At 32.5% G+C, this 19516-nt stretch overlaps 1 protein-coding gene across 1 annotated transcript in view; it reads left to right on the plus strand.

Annotated features, from left to right (window-relative positions):
- Positions 1 to 453: 453 nt before the first annotated feature.
- The window catches only part of LOC130444311 (uncharacterized), a 41894-nt gene continuing 22831 nt past the window's right edge, over positions 454 to 19516 (plus strand). The window contains exons 1-11 of the mRNA XM_056779389.1: positions 454 to 679; positions 738 to 874; positions 1930 to 2243; positions 2430 to 2516; positions 5435 to 5707; positions 5836 to 6003; positions 7916 to 8145; positions 8210 to 8596; positions 11960 to 12226; positions 12289 to 12537; positions 12625 to 12919. Coding sequence (XP_056635367.1) covers positions 561 to 679; positions 738 to 874; positions 1930 to 2243; positions 2430 to 2516; positions 5435 to 5707; positions 5836 to 6003; positions 7916 to 8145; positions 8210 to 8596; positions 11960 to 12226; positions 12289 to 12537; positions 12625 to 12919 — 2526 coding nt within the window. The 5' untranslated portion in view covers positions 454 to 560. The remainder of the gene's footprint in view (positions 680 to 737; positions 875 to 1929; positions 2244 to 2429; positions 2517 to 5434; positions 5708 to 5835; positions 6004 to 7915; positions 8146 to 8209; positions 8597 to 11959; positions 12227 to 12288; positions 12538 to 12624; positions 12920 to 19516) is intronic.

A 19516-nucleotide genomic window follows, 5' to 3' on the forward strand; every position in this document is an offset into this window, starting at 1 on the left:
ATATTAGATTGAGTGTATACCACGACCTCTATTAGTGAAAGGCTAAAGTATAAATTACAGCTACGTTATTGAAATGTATACAGTTATTTGTATTGGATAGGAGAACAGTAGTAGTATATTTTGACACAATTATTCTTGTTACAATTTGGAAATAAAAAACGAAGACAAAAATTGGAAATTTTCATACAAACATTCAATTTTTTTATTTATGATGTCGACATTGATGACATGTCAGTTTCATTTATTTTTATGGTTTATTTTATAATTCTTTAAATACAATGTAAATCCAAAAATCATAAAATTGATATTGATATAAATATTTAAAGTCACAATATTCCATTTTATAAACTCCACACGGTATATTGAAATAATATAGAAATATATTTTATTTTTGTGGATTGTATTCATAGAAGTATATATCTAGCTCTATGGCCGCATGACATTTACATTGTCATTATTTTCATGACCATTAATGTCAAAATAAGAATGTTTAAAGTGTAAAATAAACAATTGTAAATAAAATAATAACATGATACTCCAGCAGTATAATAGATTATAGCATGTCTCTCAATTCGGCACACGATATTTTTGAAATCACACCCCTTCTAGAAAATATAAATATTAAATTGTGTGCTAGATGTGAAAATGGGGTGAAACAAATATTAGCATTATTAACCAGGTAAAGTTTTGTTGGAAATAAATTTATCAGTACTTTGAAAATAATCGATTGATTGCAGTGAAGGAGATATTGTGCTATATTATATTTATGGGGAATTGGCACCTGTGTTGAGAAGAATCCCTTGGTTTAATGATACTTTTAAACAAATTGAAGCTATTTGTTTTGATCCATCAGCGACTTGGTTATTAGTAGTTTGTAAGTAAAATTATATGCATACGATTATGTTCTCATTTCATTGTTTATTAGGTAAATAATAGACAAATGCCAATTTTTCCTAAACTTATTGGTGTTTATGTTATAATTATATAAACATATTAGTTTAAATTATAGTGTAAACTGTGATCAATACTCTATTATATATTTGTTATATATGTTTAGCCTCATAATGATTATATCGCACTCCTAATTTAATAGTGCCATATGACAAAAAAATTTAAAATTGACATTTTCCATTCAATGTATACTTTAAGCTGTAGTGCCATAAGCCACACTGATTTTTATAATATAAAGAATCTTCAGATTGCAGATTTACAACAACAGAGACATAAATGGAATACAAGCTTTATCTTCAAATATAAAAGTCGTAAGGTATGAGAAGGAAGAACCCTTCTTCTTTCACGTGAAAACCTCTTATGACAGTGAAGATTTCCAAGAGGTGCTTATAAGAAATAAGTGAAGAAAATATTATCCTAATTTTGTTCTGATCCAAGCCTACACAACTAAGCCAAAAATTGACGCAAACGAAGAGAAAGACTTATTATCTTTTGTTAAGAAATTAATTAAAATCCTCCTTCCATTTTGCCCCACATTTTGTTTTTTGTTGTTCTTCTTTCTTACATTAAATGAAGATTTACTCAAGTTTGAACAACACTTTTGTTTTCTTATTTTTTCACATTATACTCAAATACAATTAAAGTTATATTTTACATCACTAATCACTAAAGATAGCTTCAAACTTATGTGCACCAAATTTGGTACACCTAAGTACTGAATTAACTGACGCAGAAAACATTTCATTTATAATGGTTTTTGTTTTGGCTTTCCTGTAAAATTAGAATTTATGATCTTATGACACTATTGAAATAGGAGTGCGATATTATTTAAAAAGTTATTTTCACAATGTATAAATAAATTTTTAGCCTAATAATGATTCATTATTTGAGGTGGCCAATTATATGAAATGTGTGAAACATACAAAACTTCTTAATTTTGGTGAAATATATTTTTCAACAAATTACTATTTTTTTTAGCTCTGGATTGTTCATTCTACATTATTCCAGCTCTGGGCCTAGTTGACAAAAAGCAGAAAATTGATTGCAAATGGTCTTTAAATGACCTGACATATTTTCCTAGACCAGTTCAAATTCCAGATTCCAAACCAACTAGTGTGATATGGTGGCAGACACTAGATTGGAATCAAAATGCACTAGTAGGGTTTGAAAATGGAACTATAGTGCTTATAAGCTTAACCGATGGAAGGTGTTTGGGTAGTTGTAATATTTCAGAAGCTGTGGAGGCACTAAATATTTGCCATGAAAATAACTCTGAAACTATATGTTTACTGGTTGGTATATTATATAAATAAAAAATTATTCAGTTATTTTCACTATGAAAATTTATTTGACTAATAATCTCTACATATACACCACTTAGTATCAAATAGTTCATATGTATACATGTAAAACATAAAAAATTCTATTACTGTTTTTCAAGATATTGAAATGAATATTTACTACACTTTTTATTTCAGATTAATGGTGTTAGTGGCCAACAATGGAGGTTGATATTAGAACAGCGTTCAACAGGGTACTTATGGCCTCCAGAGGCACATACACAAGTAATTAAATACAAAAATTAAAAAATATTTGTTTGGGGGCAAAATAATTCCCAATGCTTATATATATATCTATATTTTTCTTTATTGGTTATATTTAACCCTCTGTTGTTAGTCTCGCTGAGACTGGCAGTCCCAAATCCAAAAATAAATACTTAAAATGCATTTTATATAATTTAAGGTACAAAATACAAGCACTTAGCTAAAAACGCATTTTAGGGAACAGGAAATAGAATATTTAATTTTATCTAAAATTAACAGTTTACAGATATTTTAATTAACAAGATTAGAATGGCTAAGTTCTAACAACACCTATTTGCTATTTTTCAAGAAAGAGAAAAAACCGTAAATTTTTTTCTAATATTGAAACAAAAATTCATTAAAAAACACTATAACTAACAAAAAAAGAATTTTCCAAATGCATAATGCTACTTTTTCTTTAAAATATTTTCTCAAAATTTATACCAATTTTTATGAGATATGTGAGGTTTGCCTGCATTTTTATGTGAGACACATAATATTAGGGGAATTTTAAGAAAGAAAACTAGCCTAGTTTTGGAAAGCATTCTCTTTGAACTATCAATAAAAACATTTGTTATAATATTGAAAATACGACATTTATTAATAAATAAGTTACTACTTTTCATAGGGCAGAGATTTGTAAAAATCATGGTAGTCTGCAGGAATAACAAACTTTAACGCATGTAAATGTTTTCACTAGCTAAGAGATAAGGGAATTTTTTTCTTGAACAGCTGCAGATTTTATGGAACGTTTTTGGGTCGTTGGGGGAAATCTTTATAATTTTCCCTTCAGGGCAATACTTAAAACAGTGAACATCTGACTTTTTTCCTGGTCAAATGGATCCATAGTAACTTATGTTGGAGAAGTTGATAAAAATTCATGGTTGAGGTACATACCATCATAAGAGAAAGGATTTTGTCGAGCTTCTCTTGTGTACTTGACATAGTCATAAGGTATGAACTCCTTCATTTGTGTGTGTGTCTTTGATTAGATATTTTTGAGTTATTTCCAAAGTCATTTTGGACAGCAAAGTGAAGCAGGGCATATGCCATGAATTGGATTAAATTTTGTTTTGTACAACCATCAGTATATATTCTAATTGGCAAGCGTGGAGTCAAACAATTTTGTTTCATATAATTTGTTGAACGTGAGGTAAATGTGTTGGCGGATAGATCTCCTTCGATCTCGTTGAACAAAAAGCATGTGCAATGCTTGTTAACTAAGCTGTATAAAGTAGAGTTGTGAGATCACAGCTTTATTTTGTTATACATGGCATTAAACTTTGTCAATGGGATCAATTTAACAGACTCGACATCAGCTGGTAAGCTACTGCCCTTTTTTGTCATTATCTTTTTCCTTCCGGGCTACATCTTTCTCGATGACATGCTTTTTATAAATGTCTTGTGAAATTTTTCCTGTTTTGTATGCATAACACGTGTCACATTGGACTTTTTTCGGTTTAAAGATTTTTTTCTTCAAACACTTCTATTATGTGGTTAACAATCCCCATTGATTTTGCATAATTTCTCGAATCTTTCGAATCCCAAAGTGGCTCCGAGTAAAGTTTGGAAGAACTCCTACAATAATGAAAGAGAACTTTCACTAGAATATCTAGCCACTCATAAACAGGACTTAAATGATAGTTATATGTCTCCGATCTCGTAGTTTTTTTGGTTTCCTATGTTAACGTTTTAACATGCTTCTTTTCAGTTGTTTTATAGACTTAATTATATCTATAGAAGAGGTCAAAATCGATCTATCGCACAATTCTCCGCCCGGTTGTCATGTACACTTGGGAGTGAAAGATCTTACGCCGAATATAGGGACCAGCTCTATAAAGACCTCAGTCTGGTGATAGAAGTCCAGAGGGTAAGACTCAGATGGCTAGTGTTCCGGCAGAAGCCCGAGGGCCAGCGACTGCGGAAACAATAGCTGGATGATGTTGAAAAGAATCTTCGGGAGCTGTGTTGGACCATGATGACTGGAGGAATATGGTGGACGAGGCTAAGGCTCTTTGAGGGCCGTATTGCCAGTGATAGTAGTAGAAGGGGCCCAAATTATTTAAAGATATTCTTTTTTTCTTTACTTCTGTGCATGAACTCATCTTCCTCGCTTCATGTTCTTGCTCATATCTCTTTACAATCACTTTATCGTCAATTTTTACTTTGTTGTTCCCAATATATTTTTTCCCTGTAATAAGTAATTTCTTGTAATTTCATCTGACTACATAATTAACTATTCCTTACAATTCGATTAAAATATTGTGTGGTCACGACTACGTTTGTCTCCAAGGCGCTCTTCTTCATTGGGTGCCGTCTTTAGCTACAGATTATTTTTTTCAAAAAACAATTGACTAGGGTAAAACATTTACTTACCCAAACAATAATTATTATCTTCTTCGTCTTCAATTTCTTCATCTTTATCATCGCCATCGTACTCAGTATCAGATTTGAAAGGCATAATTTCGACGTTAGCTTTAGTTTCCTTATAATCAGTTTCTTCTAAATTACGCGCAGACAACAGAATGTTTACATTAATTTCTTCAAAAGCCAATCGATTTATTTTATCCATATCATTAGGGCAATCAAGTCTATAACGTCTTCTATACACACTTGTACTGTTTATGGCATAAACCAACCTCGCAAAATCGAAAACACACCGAAATGCTTGAATAACGTACAGAACAGAAATGAGACATTAGTCTCGAAACAAACATTCTTTTCGGATTTGTAAATTAATAAAACTAACCCCATTTATGAATCTCAAATATGGTTCATAGAAAGTCAGTTTGTCCATATCACATAATGCTCTAGATGTAATTACTAATATAAATTGGAATGGTACTGCCAGTCCCATGCGCGATTAACCGAAATCATATAATTTTATTTCTTATATTTAGACTGAAGATTCCACACGCTCTCGTCTCTACAGCCTTAAACAACTGGGAGTTGACAAATTAGCTTCATTGAAACAGCGTCTTACAGAAGCAAGAGGTGTACGTAGAGACAGTAATAGCGATACTGCCAGTGAATCATCAAATACCGAATCTGTTACTTCAAGTCAGTCAGTACCAGAGCTACTACCCCATTTGTGTGACACTCATTTCGCACCTCAGTATGCCAGGAAACGAAATTTATTTACAGCTTTTTATAAACCTACATGTTTGTTAACTGTGAGTATAAATAATTTTATTTTTCATATCTTTTTATTGTACTTTTAAAATAAAAATACCGACAGTAATTTAGTATTACATTTATTTAATGATAGATAAATTTGTATGTGTGTTTGCTCATATTTCAGGTACATACTTTAGATGTAGAATCTGCTCCTCTTTATGTTCACAAATTACCACAAAAAACCTCTACCATATTGTTAACAGATCGATTGATATATACGGTGAATGAGGAATTAAAAATGGTATCGATATTGAGTTCTCACCTATCAGAATGTCGTTTGGAAGGAGAAACTGTAAGTTTTCTTCCATTTTTTTTATTTTCTAATTTTAATGACTTTCTTAGATATTAAATTCCTAATTGTTTTATATATTATATTTTGATATTAATCTTTCATTTAAAATGCTTCAACTAATAAACATAAGATAGATATATTTGCCCTGTGGAATAGGGCAGAACGTTGTGTAGACCAGAGTAGAAGCCTTTAACCTTTTAACTGTGACGCCTTCCTATAGTCGGGCCAGTGAAGCTTCCCCGGATTTCCCCATTTTAGTAGATATAGATGAATGTTGCGTGACTGCGGACCGCCCTTAAAGTCGGACGCGAGATTTTCAACATTTGCCTGCTACAACCGACTAAAATAGACCTACAAACGTATTATAATGAATTTCAGAAGTTATCGATAAAATAATACTAGCAGTGAAAAGGTTAAAAATGAAAAAATAATAGTAGGATGAAACCGATTGGAAAAGGGGAAGAATATCACAAAAACGAAAGGAAAAATCATTTACGGCCGATATGAAGGGAGTGAGTTTTTAAAGGTAAAAAACGGTTCATCTCATTTCCGGCAAATTGCGAAGTTGTAGATGATAAAAAGATTTACAACTTTTGCATTCACATTTTTGCCACATAACCTCAAATTCTGTGAAAAAAGATGAACTAATTAATCTTCTGGTTTTTTATTTTCATCTCTTATATTTTTATTGGTCCAAATAAACTAATTATATTTGATTTGAAAAAATAAATATTTCAATTCAAACAAATTACAGTGTATTTAAGACATAAAAATGAAAAACTAGAAACTTGGTTATTTCAATTTTTCACATGAATTTTAGGTTACGTGAATACAAAAGTTGTGGATCTTTTTATTACCTACAACATTGCGTTTTGACTTTTTTCCATAAGACGAGATAAACCCTTAAAAACTCACCCCCTTCACTTTTCCAACCTCAGATCAGCCATAAATTATTTTTCCTTCCATTTTTATCATATTTTCTTCCTTTTCCAATAGGTTTAATCCTACTATTATTTTTTTGTTTCAAAAATTATATTATAGGCCCTGGTCTATAGAGGATAAGATCATGGTGGCCACAAAGCTGGAAAACCTGGAACATCAGAGAATTTTCAATTTACTGGAAAAGTCAGGGAGAAGTCAAGAAATTTCTCTAAAAATCTGAAAAAAATTTTCAATTAGGATTATTTAAAATTATTCAACTACTAGAATTTATCGTTTCCTTAGAATGAGATTGAAAAATTGGCGCGTATGCGATTGTCATACCATCTAGCGTACTTTTTGTTGTACTATTTAGTACCATCTGTTGTATGTTTCGGAATTTACTTGAACGATCTCCAGTAAACTTCAAATTAGTGAAAGGAATTTCTTGCTTAGATCCAAATGTCGCACAAAATTTAAGATCATTCTTTCAAGATGAAATCCTAAATTATTTTAAGTCAGATGATAAAAAACTAAATTGTTTGTGGTTAGATAATATTATAGATACGCCAGATGATTTTAAACAATTGACCAAATACATAAAAATTATTTTTACATGTTTTCATGGTAATTCATCTCTTGAACGAGGATTTCCTATTAATAAAGATTGGTTTGTTGAAAATCTTCAAGAAGATTCGCTCATCGCCCAAAATGATAAGATGAAATATAAAGTACCTATTTCCTGAAGGTCGTCAGAAAAGTATGGTGTATAATACGTATAGAAATTGGATATATCATAGATGATAACCTCTAGATGCAAGTTTGCATTTTGGAAAATTTGTATGAGCTGTCAATGTGGAAAGGAGGAAATATTATAGAACCTTTTATTCTCCCTATCATGTGAATTTTAAAATCCAATAGGTCCCCATGGCGATCGAGGACATCTCGATAGAACCCATACTATTATAGCACTGAATTATATTTTTTCTTTCAGGAATTTAACAGCGACGCATTAATAGCGCAATTCTATATTGAAAATGGTAAAATACTCAAACTGTTTAAATCATCTGATTTATCTTTTTCCCGTTTAAAAAAAAGGGATGATAACAGGAAAGACAAAACTTATGAGTTGCCAAAAACTGTCGATGATTTGATTATAGAAAAACCGAAAATTGACACTTGTATTATTATTACTGATTCCTGTGTTTATAAAATAGGCGTTTGGTAAGTCATTAATTCTCAACTTATTTCAGAATATGTTTCCCAATTACAGCTTGTTCCTTTTCAGTTGTTCACCGATTAAGAAGTTTGTGGATTACATAACAGAAGAAAATGACTTGGAGAAAGCTGAACAGCTGTCTCGTATCTTCGGTTTAAATATTCAACAACTTTTAGAATGTTGCGGCGATCTTTTAATTTCACGTGGTTCCTATCATTCGGGCATTATTCTTTATAAGCAAGCAAAAGTGCATCTTTTGAAGAGGGTGCTGAAATTGGCTATATCTGCAGATTGTCGAACGTTACTCAAATTTGTGCATTTGTGTTTGAGTGCTAGTAAAGTAGATATGTCCGTTGCTACAAAAATACATATTGGAAATTTGGCTGTGATGGCATACACTGAATTGATTTTAAGATATGGTGGACATCAGAGAATATCCAATAGCAAAGATTTTATGTAAGTAGAACTTTAGTATCAAATATGAGACACAACCTTCCTATTATTGTTTTGATTCCATTTTCATTCACAATTGAAAGAACTTTAACCCATTAATACCCTGAATTATGAACTCTTCCTGAGATGATTAAAATAAGTGTTTTTTGTTAAAGATTACCTAAAATATGCCATAAAAATTATCATAAAATTTTGTAAGTTTTAGTTTTTGATTTTGAGAGTGGGTCGCTAGTGACCCCTTGGGTTTTTTATTCAACAAAATAGAAGAAATGCACTATTAAAATTTTGATATGTTATGGAATTCATCAAAACACTTGTCATTTAGAGGAATTTGACAACTCTGGCATGCTATAGTGGTTTTATTTTTACAAAGATAGCATCTCCGTCTTGTTTGTTGACAGACCATTAGATATCGTCCTTTTGAAGAGGTATGATATACAGAAGCTCTCTTGGGTCCAGGCATTTTCGACTAGTTCCATATTTTTTTAAAATGTAATGCGTAATCTCTCTTCTAAAATGGAGAATGTCTTTGTCGTATCCATAAGCGCGTGCCAATGACTGTCATTAGCTACGCACAAGTCGATCATCCAATACAATATTGGTGTGTACCATTTTTTGCCTCTCATGGCAATCCTGTAATTGGATATATTGGTATCCATTTGGTCTACACCTCCCATATATGTGTAGTACCTTTTGATTGCATGAGGTTGCTGCACATCTACTTTCATTTTGTCTTTCACTGAAAATCTTTGGCAGATTGGCATGGGTTCTACACCGTACTTATTCAACAATTCAGTTACGACATTATTGTCTTTCCATCTTATGCCTATAACACCAATGTTCTTATCTACCGCTCTATCCATAGTTCCCCTTTTTCTCCTCTCATTATTTTTTAATTGTTCAATTTATATTTAATAGTTCTATTTTCCTGCCGTTTTTGTTGCTAATAGGAAATCATAAATTCATCTATGGATAGGTTTGGCTGTAAATGTGCATATTGCAATAATTTCTTACTTAAAACATCAATAATTAGTCGAAGTTTAGCCATTTTGTCCCCTTGATCTAAAGGGGTGTTATCTGCCGCATGAAAAAACCTGCATATTTTCTCAAATCGATTACGCCTCATTGACTATGACACCAAAGCATTATGCACATCTTCAGCTTCTTACCAAAACATTCTTCTGTGTGGTAAGGGAACATAACCACTAACCAAAAGAATTCCTATAAACACATACATCGCTCTGCTTGAGAGTTCAAATCTGGGAATATTTTTTTGGATTGCGGACGTAACAGTATATTTAACGAAGTCCTTTACTATCTTCACACAACATTAAAGATGGTACCATGGTACCACTTCAAGAGCCTCCTGGAATCGAGGTATTTAAGTCACCTTAATCCCATTGAAACATCTTAGGCTTTTTTCTAATACGTTGAACGTGTTTACTACTTGATTGATTATTATTATTGGATCTAATTTCTTTGTTTCGCTCAAAATTTCAAGCAAGTTTGATATTTCTCTATATTGTCCACGATTTTGAATAAAATACACTTATTCTCTCTACTGTGCATAAGCCGTCCTTCTGCTTTGAGTTGCCGGCTACTCAAATGATTTGAATCAGTATCTTCTTCGATTACTGAGTCTAAGTCTGTATTTTCGCCATTATTATCTATATATGCCTTCTGGTTCACCAACGGATTTTTTCCTAAAAAACAATAAAAACAGTAAAATATTAATGTAGGTGACCAAGGGGTCGTTAACGAAAATGTGGATAAATATTTACAATAATCCATAATAAAGATCTGAATATAAATATATTAAGAAAATATTAAAAGCAAGACTACTCACCAATAATAATTTGGAGACATTGCTTTATATTTATGTTTGATCATATTCAACTGTGTGTACCTGCAAGAGTCAGGTGGTAATGATTATAATCTGACGCATGTATTTCTAACTCAAAAAATAAGTTTGTGTCTCCATCTAGATACTTTGGCAATAATCAGTTTTATTTTTCTTTATTGGATCGTTAACAACCCCTTAGGCATTAATAGGTTAAGGAAATGGCAGTATATAACTTTAATAAACCAATTATTATAATAATAATTTTATTATGACACGACACGAACAACAAGCAAATCCATCTGGGTGAATGACTACTAACATTCCAATCAAATGATTAATCTTTGCTAAACAAAATTATTACGTAAACGATACACCCTTTTGTGGCCATAGGCTACAACCCCTTCATGTCAGCGTGTATTATTCATTGAAGAATGCTCGTGATAAGACTTCAAAAGAATGGATAGCAGAGCATCCACTATTTATGACCTCTCTTCCTTCATTGGAAAAGCTTTTCCAATAGCTTTGAAGTCCACAAACATCTTGAGTGGCTTCAAAAGTACGAGAATATTCCCATTAAATCCCAACTTCCCCCTTAAAGATGAAGATTTGTTGCCTTCTGCTATAACTGTTCGCCCAGAACCTTTTATTGAATTTGAAGAAAATGCGATACACCCATTGGGATCAGTTTTAGATGCTTTTAACATAGCCGAAAGTATTCCCGAAAGTATCTGTAAAGCCTCCAAAAGACACGATCTGCGGGGCTAGTATCATCGCCGGTATCTGAAAAAAGTGGGGTAATCTTAGCACTCCAGAATGATATTGCGGAGCTCAAGTGGAATAATGTCATCCAATATTTCGCACTCGTTACGTTTCAGCACTTGAAGACGTGCTTTGTGCTGAATCAAGTCGTTCAGGGGATATAGAAGCAGAAGAATTTGAGCTGCTTGAACCAGTTAATGTGGGAAACTTTAAAAAGGATAAATTTGTAGTTGTTGAGTTCTAAGGTGGCAAAAGACTCATTTGTCTATAGATATCTGTGTCTTATTGAAAATGTGGATGATGAAAATAGGGAACGTAAAATCACCTCCCTAACATGCGTAAATGAAAAAAAAGAACACAATTTCATTGGTGGAAAATGATATTAGTCGAGCAGATATTTGGTATAACACGAGACCCAAATATTTTCCTGAAAGGGGAGAGGATGTATTATAAATGAGAAATCGATAAAATACTAAGCAATGAAAGAGGTTGAGATTGTTTGGCCACATTCAGAGAATGGAGGATAAGCGAATGCCTAAGAGAATCATTAATGTCAAAATATACAGCAGTAGAGAAACAGGCAGTCCCCATATCAGATGGACTGATCAAGACAATTGAGAACATTGGTGAAGAACAGACCAGAGAACTGTCTTTATCTCTTCCACTCACTAAATATAACAATAACAGTCTACAATCATATGTGATTAATAAAAATTTTATCTCTTTATTGTAATGTATTTGTTTGTATGGATTGTTTCTTCCAGGAATTTTCTATCATTTGAAGAATATTATGATCAGGTATTGGCCGTAAATGTTGCTTGTCAAGCTGGACATTGGAACATAGTTACATTGTTAGCAAAGTCGAGAGGGCTACAACCTGAAGTTGTATCAGCTCTGGGACAAATTTTACAAAGTACTAGAGCTCCCAAACCAACAGAAAAAGACTTCCTTTATGCTCTCTCAGAACCATGTCTGACTCAGAGTATATTAATTTTTGGACAGTGCTCTCAATATATATTTCAATTCATTAGGTGAGTAATTGAAATATGATAAAATTCTGAATGAAATTTGATTCATTAATTATTTTTTCTAGGTTGAATATAGAAACATTTCCTTTGGATATTTTACGTCGTCTTACGGTACAACTTGATCCTAGTCAACCATGTGCCATTCCTCTAGTCAGTAGGTTGTTCCATACTACCAAATATTCCTCTAGTCTCGATTCTACGATTGATTCGGTCGATTTTGAAAATACTGATAAAACGTTAGTGACCATAAAAGATCTTATAGATACATTCCTTGTTGTAATTATTCATTTAATTCGGAAGACTGAAAATACAGGGTAAGTCCACACAATAAACAACTAGTGTATAAAGCTATCAGTCGTTTGATTGCATTTTTTATGCTAATTTTATTTTCTTTGTTGTAGTTTTGATTTATCGTTGTTGGATACAATAGAACCGCCTGAACTTCCTTCGCCAATCATTCCTATTAAAAAGCTTCCCAATTTACATCCTCTTAGCTGCGGTTTTGAACATGCTGCCATTGTTCGAAACAATAATGTTTATACTATGGGAGTATCTAATTCTGGTTGCCTCGGTTTGGGACCGTTATTAACCCAGAGTAGCCCTGCAAGGCTTGTGCAAACGCTTTCTGAATTAAAAGTCAAAGTTTTAAGTGTCAGTTGTGGAAAAAAACACACTTTGGCTATTACAGATTTTGGGGTAAGTACAAGGTTTGTTTTCATTGCAAAATGTTCTGTAATGTATTTTGGTTTCAATAATCCTAAGACCATACTCGACCCTTTTTAATATTAAAAAGCTATTCTACAAAAGGCTATAAATAATTATATGTATGGTCGTTAGAGTCACATGGATATAAAATGAAGTATGTAATTTGATACTTTAATGGAACTTCAAGGGTTTAAAGAACACTTGGAGTCAATTAACTATTATGTGTGTCCGCATTTTAGAATCGTGGACCATAAATCTTAATAAATACAATAATCCTTGAATTAGATACCTAAGAATCACCCAACCAGATGATTAACAGATCCTAATGGCTTCCATTAGAAGGTGAGTCAATTTACACTTTACAATTGAGGAAATTCATTGATTGGTGTGCGTCAGTTGTAATTTCAATGTTTCACAACTTCTGATTTTAATTGGTTATTTTCCTAGGATATACTAAGACGAAATGTTGGAAACATTGATGTCAGCAATTGATTCCAACAACTTCTGTAATAGAAATGTATTGATAACTACAGTTTTATTTCCAATTATAAAGACTGATACTCTTTTTTGACATCTTCTAAGAATATATATATATATATATATATATATATATATATATATATATATATATATTAATCGGGTTAAAACGTTCTTCGCCGTCTTCCGATTCCCAGTTTCCATTTTTCTCGATCTTCCCAAAGATCTTCTTCCAATCCTCTCTCTCGAATATCCTTCTCGATACCTTCTCTCCAACTTAATCTTGGTCTTCCTCTCTTTCTTCTTCCTTGTGGTGTCCAATTTAAAATTTGTTTGGGTATGCGGTCTTCAGGCATTCTTTGGACATGTCCGTACCATCTTAACTGATTCACCCTAATGTCTTCCGTAATCGTGTGTTGCACCTTCATGATCTCCCTGATTTTGTCGTTTCTTATTTTTTCCAGTCTTGATATTCCTACCGCGCGTCTCCAATAATCCATTTCTGTGGCTTCAAGCATTTTGACTGTTTTTTCTTTTAGAGGCCAGACTTCGCTACTATATGTTATTATACTTTTTATTATGCTATTGTATATTCGATGTTTGTTTTCCTTGGATATTTGTTTGTCCCACAATATACTATTTAGTTGTCTTATTGCTTGTCTTCCTTGGTTATTTCTTTGTGCTATTGCTACATCTAATTTTCCATCATTAGTGATGATCATGCCTAGGTATTTGTATTTTGTACAATGACTTATTTTTTGTTGTGTTTCTTCAAGTATTAAATTTTGTTGTTCTCCTCCAATCCACATATATTCCGTTTTACTAAAATTTACTTCTAGACCCCATTTCCTGTATTCCTCTACTAGCTTTCTTGTCATATATTCTAAGTCTTCGTAGTCCTGTGCCAAGATTATTTGGTCATCTGCAAAACACAGGGTATATAGTGTGGAATCGATTAGTGGAATGAGCATGTTCTTACATTTCCTTTTCCAGTGTGCTAGTGCGTGTTCCAGGTATATCTTGAAGAGTGTGGGTGACAGACAGCATCCTTGTTTCAACCCCTTATTGATGGAGAATCCTTTTGAGACCTTGTTTCCTATTTTTACTTGTGATTTACTGTTTTTATAAAGCTTTTGTACTGCTTTTATTAGGGCCGCATTTATATTTGTTCTTTCCAAGGCATCCCATAGTTTTGTTTGCGGTACGCTGTCATATGCTTTTTTAAGGTCAACATACAAAAGGTGGAATGATGAAATAAATGATCAATAGTCGCTCTGAAGCCTGCCTGTTCTTCTGCCTCCATGTTGCAATATTCCTGTTCGATTTTATTTTTTATCATTTTTCCATAAATTCTGGATATTGTACACAGCACTGTAAGTCCCCGGTAGTTGTCGCAATCTTCTAAGAAACCTTCCGTATATTCCAACTATAGTTTTCTCAAACATTTTCTGACTCTGCTTCTAATGTATCTTCGGGCTAACCAATGATGGTTGATCATATTCTTTGTATTAAAACATTAAAACTACGTTGGAATAAACTATTTATTAAACAATAAAATAAAATAATTAGTTAAACCTGGTTTCAATAACCCGACGACCATACTCGACGAATGCCAGACTATTAAAAACCCTGTATCTGTTTACAGAACGCTTTTAAATACTAAAATTCTATTGTGCAAAAGGCTATAAATAATTATATGTATGGTCGTTACAATCAAATCGATATAAAAAAAGTACGTAATTTGATATGTTAATGCAACTTCAAGTGTGTAAAGAACTCTTGGAGTCAATTAACTATGATGTGGGATCCCCATTAGGATCATGTATAAAAAAAATCGATTTTTTCAAATTTCTAGACCTTAAATGTCATTATCATCCCCCTTTTAGTTCTCTGATTATATTTAAATATACAATGTGTGGCACATCATTATAAAGGCTTCGCTTTTACTTTCGCTTTTTACTGATAGAGAGCTTTACTTTATTTTTCGAATAATTTATGCTAGTGTACTTTGCCGTTTGTCATGTGATACTAGTCACATTGACGTAACTTAAGAAATAAATAGAGCGTGATTTTTATTAAAGCTATTAGTTGTGAGTTAATTTCAAACAGAGTGCAGAAACGAACATTTTCGGCATCTCTCACTTTTTTATTTTCGTAAAGGAAATAAAGTTGCTGCGGCTCTCAAAGCAAATGGGAAGTTTATGATAAGTTGATGATAACTGTTCAAAAGGTTGCGAAAGTGATACATGTATCGCACACAACAATTGAAATTAACTTAAAATGTCTTGGGCTAGTTAAGAAACTTAATATTTGGTACCTCACGAACTGAAAGAAATTCGTTTAATACAAAGAATCAACATTTGCGTTATGCACCTTAAACGAAAAGAAACCGACCCTTTCTTGAGAAGAATCATCACTGATGATGAAAAATCGGTCCTGTACAGTAACATAGTTCGAAAACGATCATGGGGATATCACGATGAACCAGCACAAACTACATCGAAAGATGAAAAACGACAAAAAAAGCTTAAGCTGTCAGTTTGGTGGAATTAAAAATGTGTTGTGTTTTCCGAGCTGCTTCTAAGGAACCAACCGATCAATTCTGAAGTTTACTATCAACAATTAATGATACTGGAGGAAACAATGATAATACAAGGCCTCCCATATCTTTGGCAACACGTGGGAAGCTATTAGAGCTTGGCTGGGAAGTGATGCCACTGTACTCCATACAGCCCTGATCTGGCACCATCTGATTACCAATTATTTCGAAATTTGCAGAATTCTTTGAATGATTAAACTTTCACAAATGACGAAGACCTTCAATCGTATCTGGTTCATTATTTTGCTTATAAGGACCAGAAATTTTATGAGCGTAAAATCATGAAGCTCAAAGAAAGATGCCAAAAGATCATTGACCGAAATGGAAAATATATGATTAAAAACTATTCTTTGATAAATAAAGTGTTTTATTTTATATTACAAAACCGAAATTACTTTGTTGCCAACCTATATCTAGACATAATGATTGTCAACGGTTTTTTTTCAATGCTTTTGCAAGCTATAACTTAAAAGTGTCAGACATCTTGAAATTGAAACATCTATGGTTTTCATCTTAGTTAATAAAAAAAATAACTATAAAAATAGAATTAGGACTGAAACAGTAGACGTAGCAACTTTCAAAAAGTGATTCTACAATTTGTATGAAAATCGACCATTTGAACGTCATAATTCATTAATTCAAAATGTTTTATTCTTCTTACTTTTCAGGTAATTTTTGTCATACCACCATTAATAATCTTATTGTTTTTTTAAAAATTGCTTCAATTTACTTTTTATGTGACAGAAGAAATTACATATTAGCAGACTATAGAAGTTACGTTTCATTTTTAAGGGATGATACTCCATACCTTTTTAATGATTGTTACGTATTGTATATTTCCTATTTAAAATAAAGCGGTGGAAAAATAGAAGAGAAAGGTTGACAAATTTGTACTATTTAGACATGCTTCAGCTCTCATTCAAATCTACTGAAGATTGCCACATATTGTGGTTGTATTGTGTATTGTGATGGGATAAAAGAAACTAAGATCTCATATAGGAGAAAAGATGAAAAAGTGTCTGAATTTTTAAAAATCAGTTCAAGGAACTTAAGGGTCTAGCTTTGAAAATATTCAAAAAAATCGATTTTTTCAGATCGTGCTTCTAAAAAAGCTGAGTTACTAAATAGTAATGTTACTTTACCAGCATACATTTAAAGAAAATAATATTCAACTAATCTCAATTGATGTTGTGAATAAAAAGTTATAAATTTTACCATTTAATATAATTAACCCAACACACAATAATTTGTTTTGTGATATTCATATATGCTAAAATTACACAAAATACACGTGACATCGTATTGTGAAAATCCTCAACAGCTGGTGTTCGTTCAGGGTAAAATATAATGCTGAAACATAAAAAATCTATATAATAATAATTTTTTTAAATGCATATTTAAATAAAACAGAAAATAATCCGAGGGGGCTAAATCTGATGAATAGGGTGCACGAGGTTGCAATTTAAACTAAATTCATTAATTTTCGCCATTGGAATAACTGAAGTGGAGCTGGTGCATTGTCTTGTTGAAACAACACTTTCTTCTTAGAGAAATGAAGTTTTCACATAATATTCGCTGTTGATAGATTTTTCCTTATTCAAAATAGTGAATGGAAATCATCCCACCCAAAAAACCGCACCTGCAGGTGGAACGGTCTTTGCCTTCTTTAGAGCCGGTTCTCCCTTTTCAGTCCATTGCTTTGATTGTTCTTTTGTTTCGGGTGTGAAGTGATGGACCAACGTTTCATTCATGGTTATTGAACGGCGCAAAAACTCGGCTTTATTTCTGTAAAATATTGCCAAACACTCTATGGAAACATCTTCAAGACGCTATTTTTGTTCCATTGTAAGCAAACGCGACACCCATCTTACGTACAGCTTTCTCATGTCCAAATTTTTAGTATAAGAGAGTATAAAAAACTGGGAGCCTGATCCTCCATAACCAAGTTCATCTCATCAACGAATATATTCAGTGATATCATTGAGAAAATTAAAATCGAAAAGAATTTACCACGATGATAAACTCTGGAAACAGCAGACTAACTCATGGTTAGTTCACCGACTCACTGTTGTGTCTTTTCAGGTAGAATTCTTGTTTGTGGTTCCTGAAGGCTGGCTAGTTGATAGTGGTAGATCATGTAAATAACCTTTTATAATAGTCAGTTATCCCTAATTAGCACTATTGTAAACAAGCATAAAAAGCGTTGTTGCCCATCATAACATATCATTGGACGTGAGAGCAAGAAATATTATAATAATATATATCATTTTGAAGTTAATGCAATTAGCTCTAAGAAAATTACAATTTATTGTCCAGTTTTTTTGCAGTGACTTGCAATTGCAAGGGTGTCGAGTCGATTTTTTTACTCACGAGTGTATTATCTTGATGTGAACCTAAATTTATTGTGAATGCTCATGCTTACTTCAGGATCGTCATCATATAAACACTTGGCGATTTCAAGGGCAGCTGTACATTTATTGTCCGTCTTAACAGCATTTTTACAGTTTTTAATACTTTCAATAACGGGTGTAGCAATATTAGGAGGAGCGATAGTCTGCATAACATTTATACCTTCTTCCCAGTCAAATGTGTTGTCTTTTTTTATCTGCAAGTAAAAAATTTTGTTAAATTCGTTTAATTCCGCAGCTTTAAACAGACAAAGATACTGATGAATAAATAAATATTCTAGAGTAAATCAAATACTCAAAATATTTTTTACACGCTAAGTACATTTTCACAAAATTCGTTTGTTGTTTTTATTGATAATAATTTCATACTAAGTTTGTAACACATCACCCAATAAGTCGTGAGACTTACTAAGAAAAACACATTTGTTTTGCCCAAAATGGATTTTATTCATCAATGTAATTACCTTCAAGAGCAATACAATCATTCAAACGCTTCCTAAACTTCTCGATGACGTGCTTGTAGAAGGATTTATCTTTTGCCTCAAAATAGGCTCCAGTTTCAGCAATTACTTTTCACTTAATCTGAATTTCTTACCGGCGAGCATTTTTTTGAGATCAGCGAATAGCTAATAGTCACTGGGGGGCAGATCTGGAGTATAATGTGGATGAACAAGCAATTCGGAGTGTAATTCGTTCAATTTAAGCTTGGTGTAACAGTGTTTTTTGTTCGTTTTTCCTTGATTTTTGCATTCAAACGATCCAACAATTCTATGTAGTATTCGCTATCGATTGTCTCTGCCTTTTGGAGATAGTCGATGAAAAATATTCCATACGCATCCCAAAAGACTGAAGCTATTACCTTCCCAGCTAACTGTTGTGCCTTTGGACGCTACGGAGTGAAATAGTGGATCCATGGTTTCATCCATTGTCATATATCGACGCAAAAAATCTAATTTTTAATCGACTGTGAGTAAACGCGGTACCCACTTTGAAAAAACTTTCTCATGTTCAAATGTTAAGCATAATTGTAAACACATAGTCTTCTGATATCTTAACGGCATCAGGTATCTCAAGCAATTTCAATTTACGATTAGATATTACCAA

Source organism: Diorhabda sublineata, chromosome 5 (assembly GCF_026230105.1).
Source record: "Diorhabda sublineata isolate icDioSubl1.1 chromosome 5, icDioSubl1.1, whole genome shotgun sequence".
In the NCBI taxonomy this organism is placed as follows: domain Eukaryota; kingdom Metazoa; phylum Arthropoda; class Insecta; order Coleoptera; family Chrysomelidae; genus Diorhabda; species Diorhabda sublineata.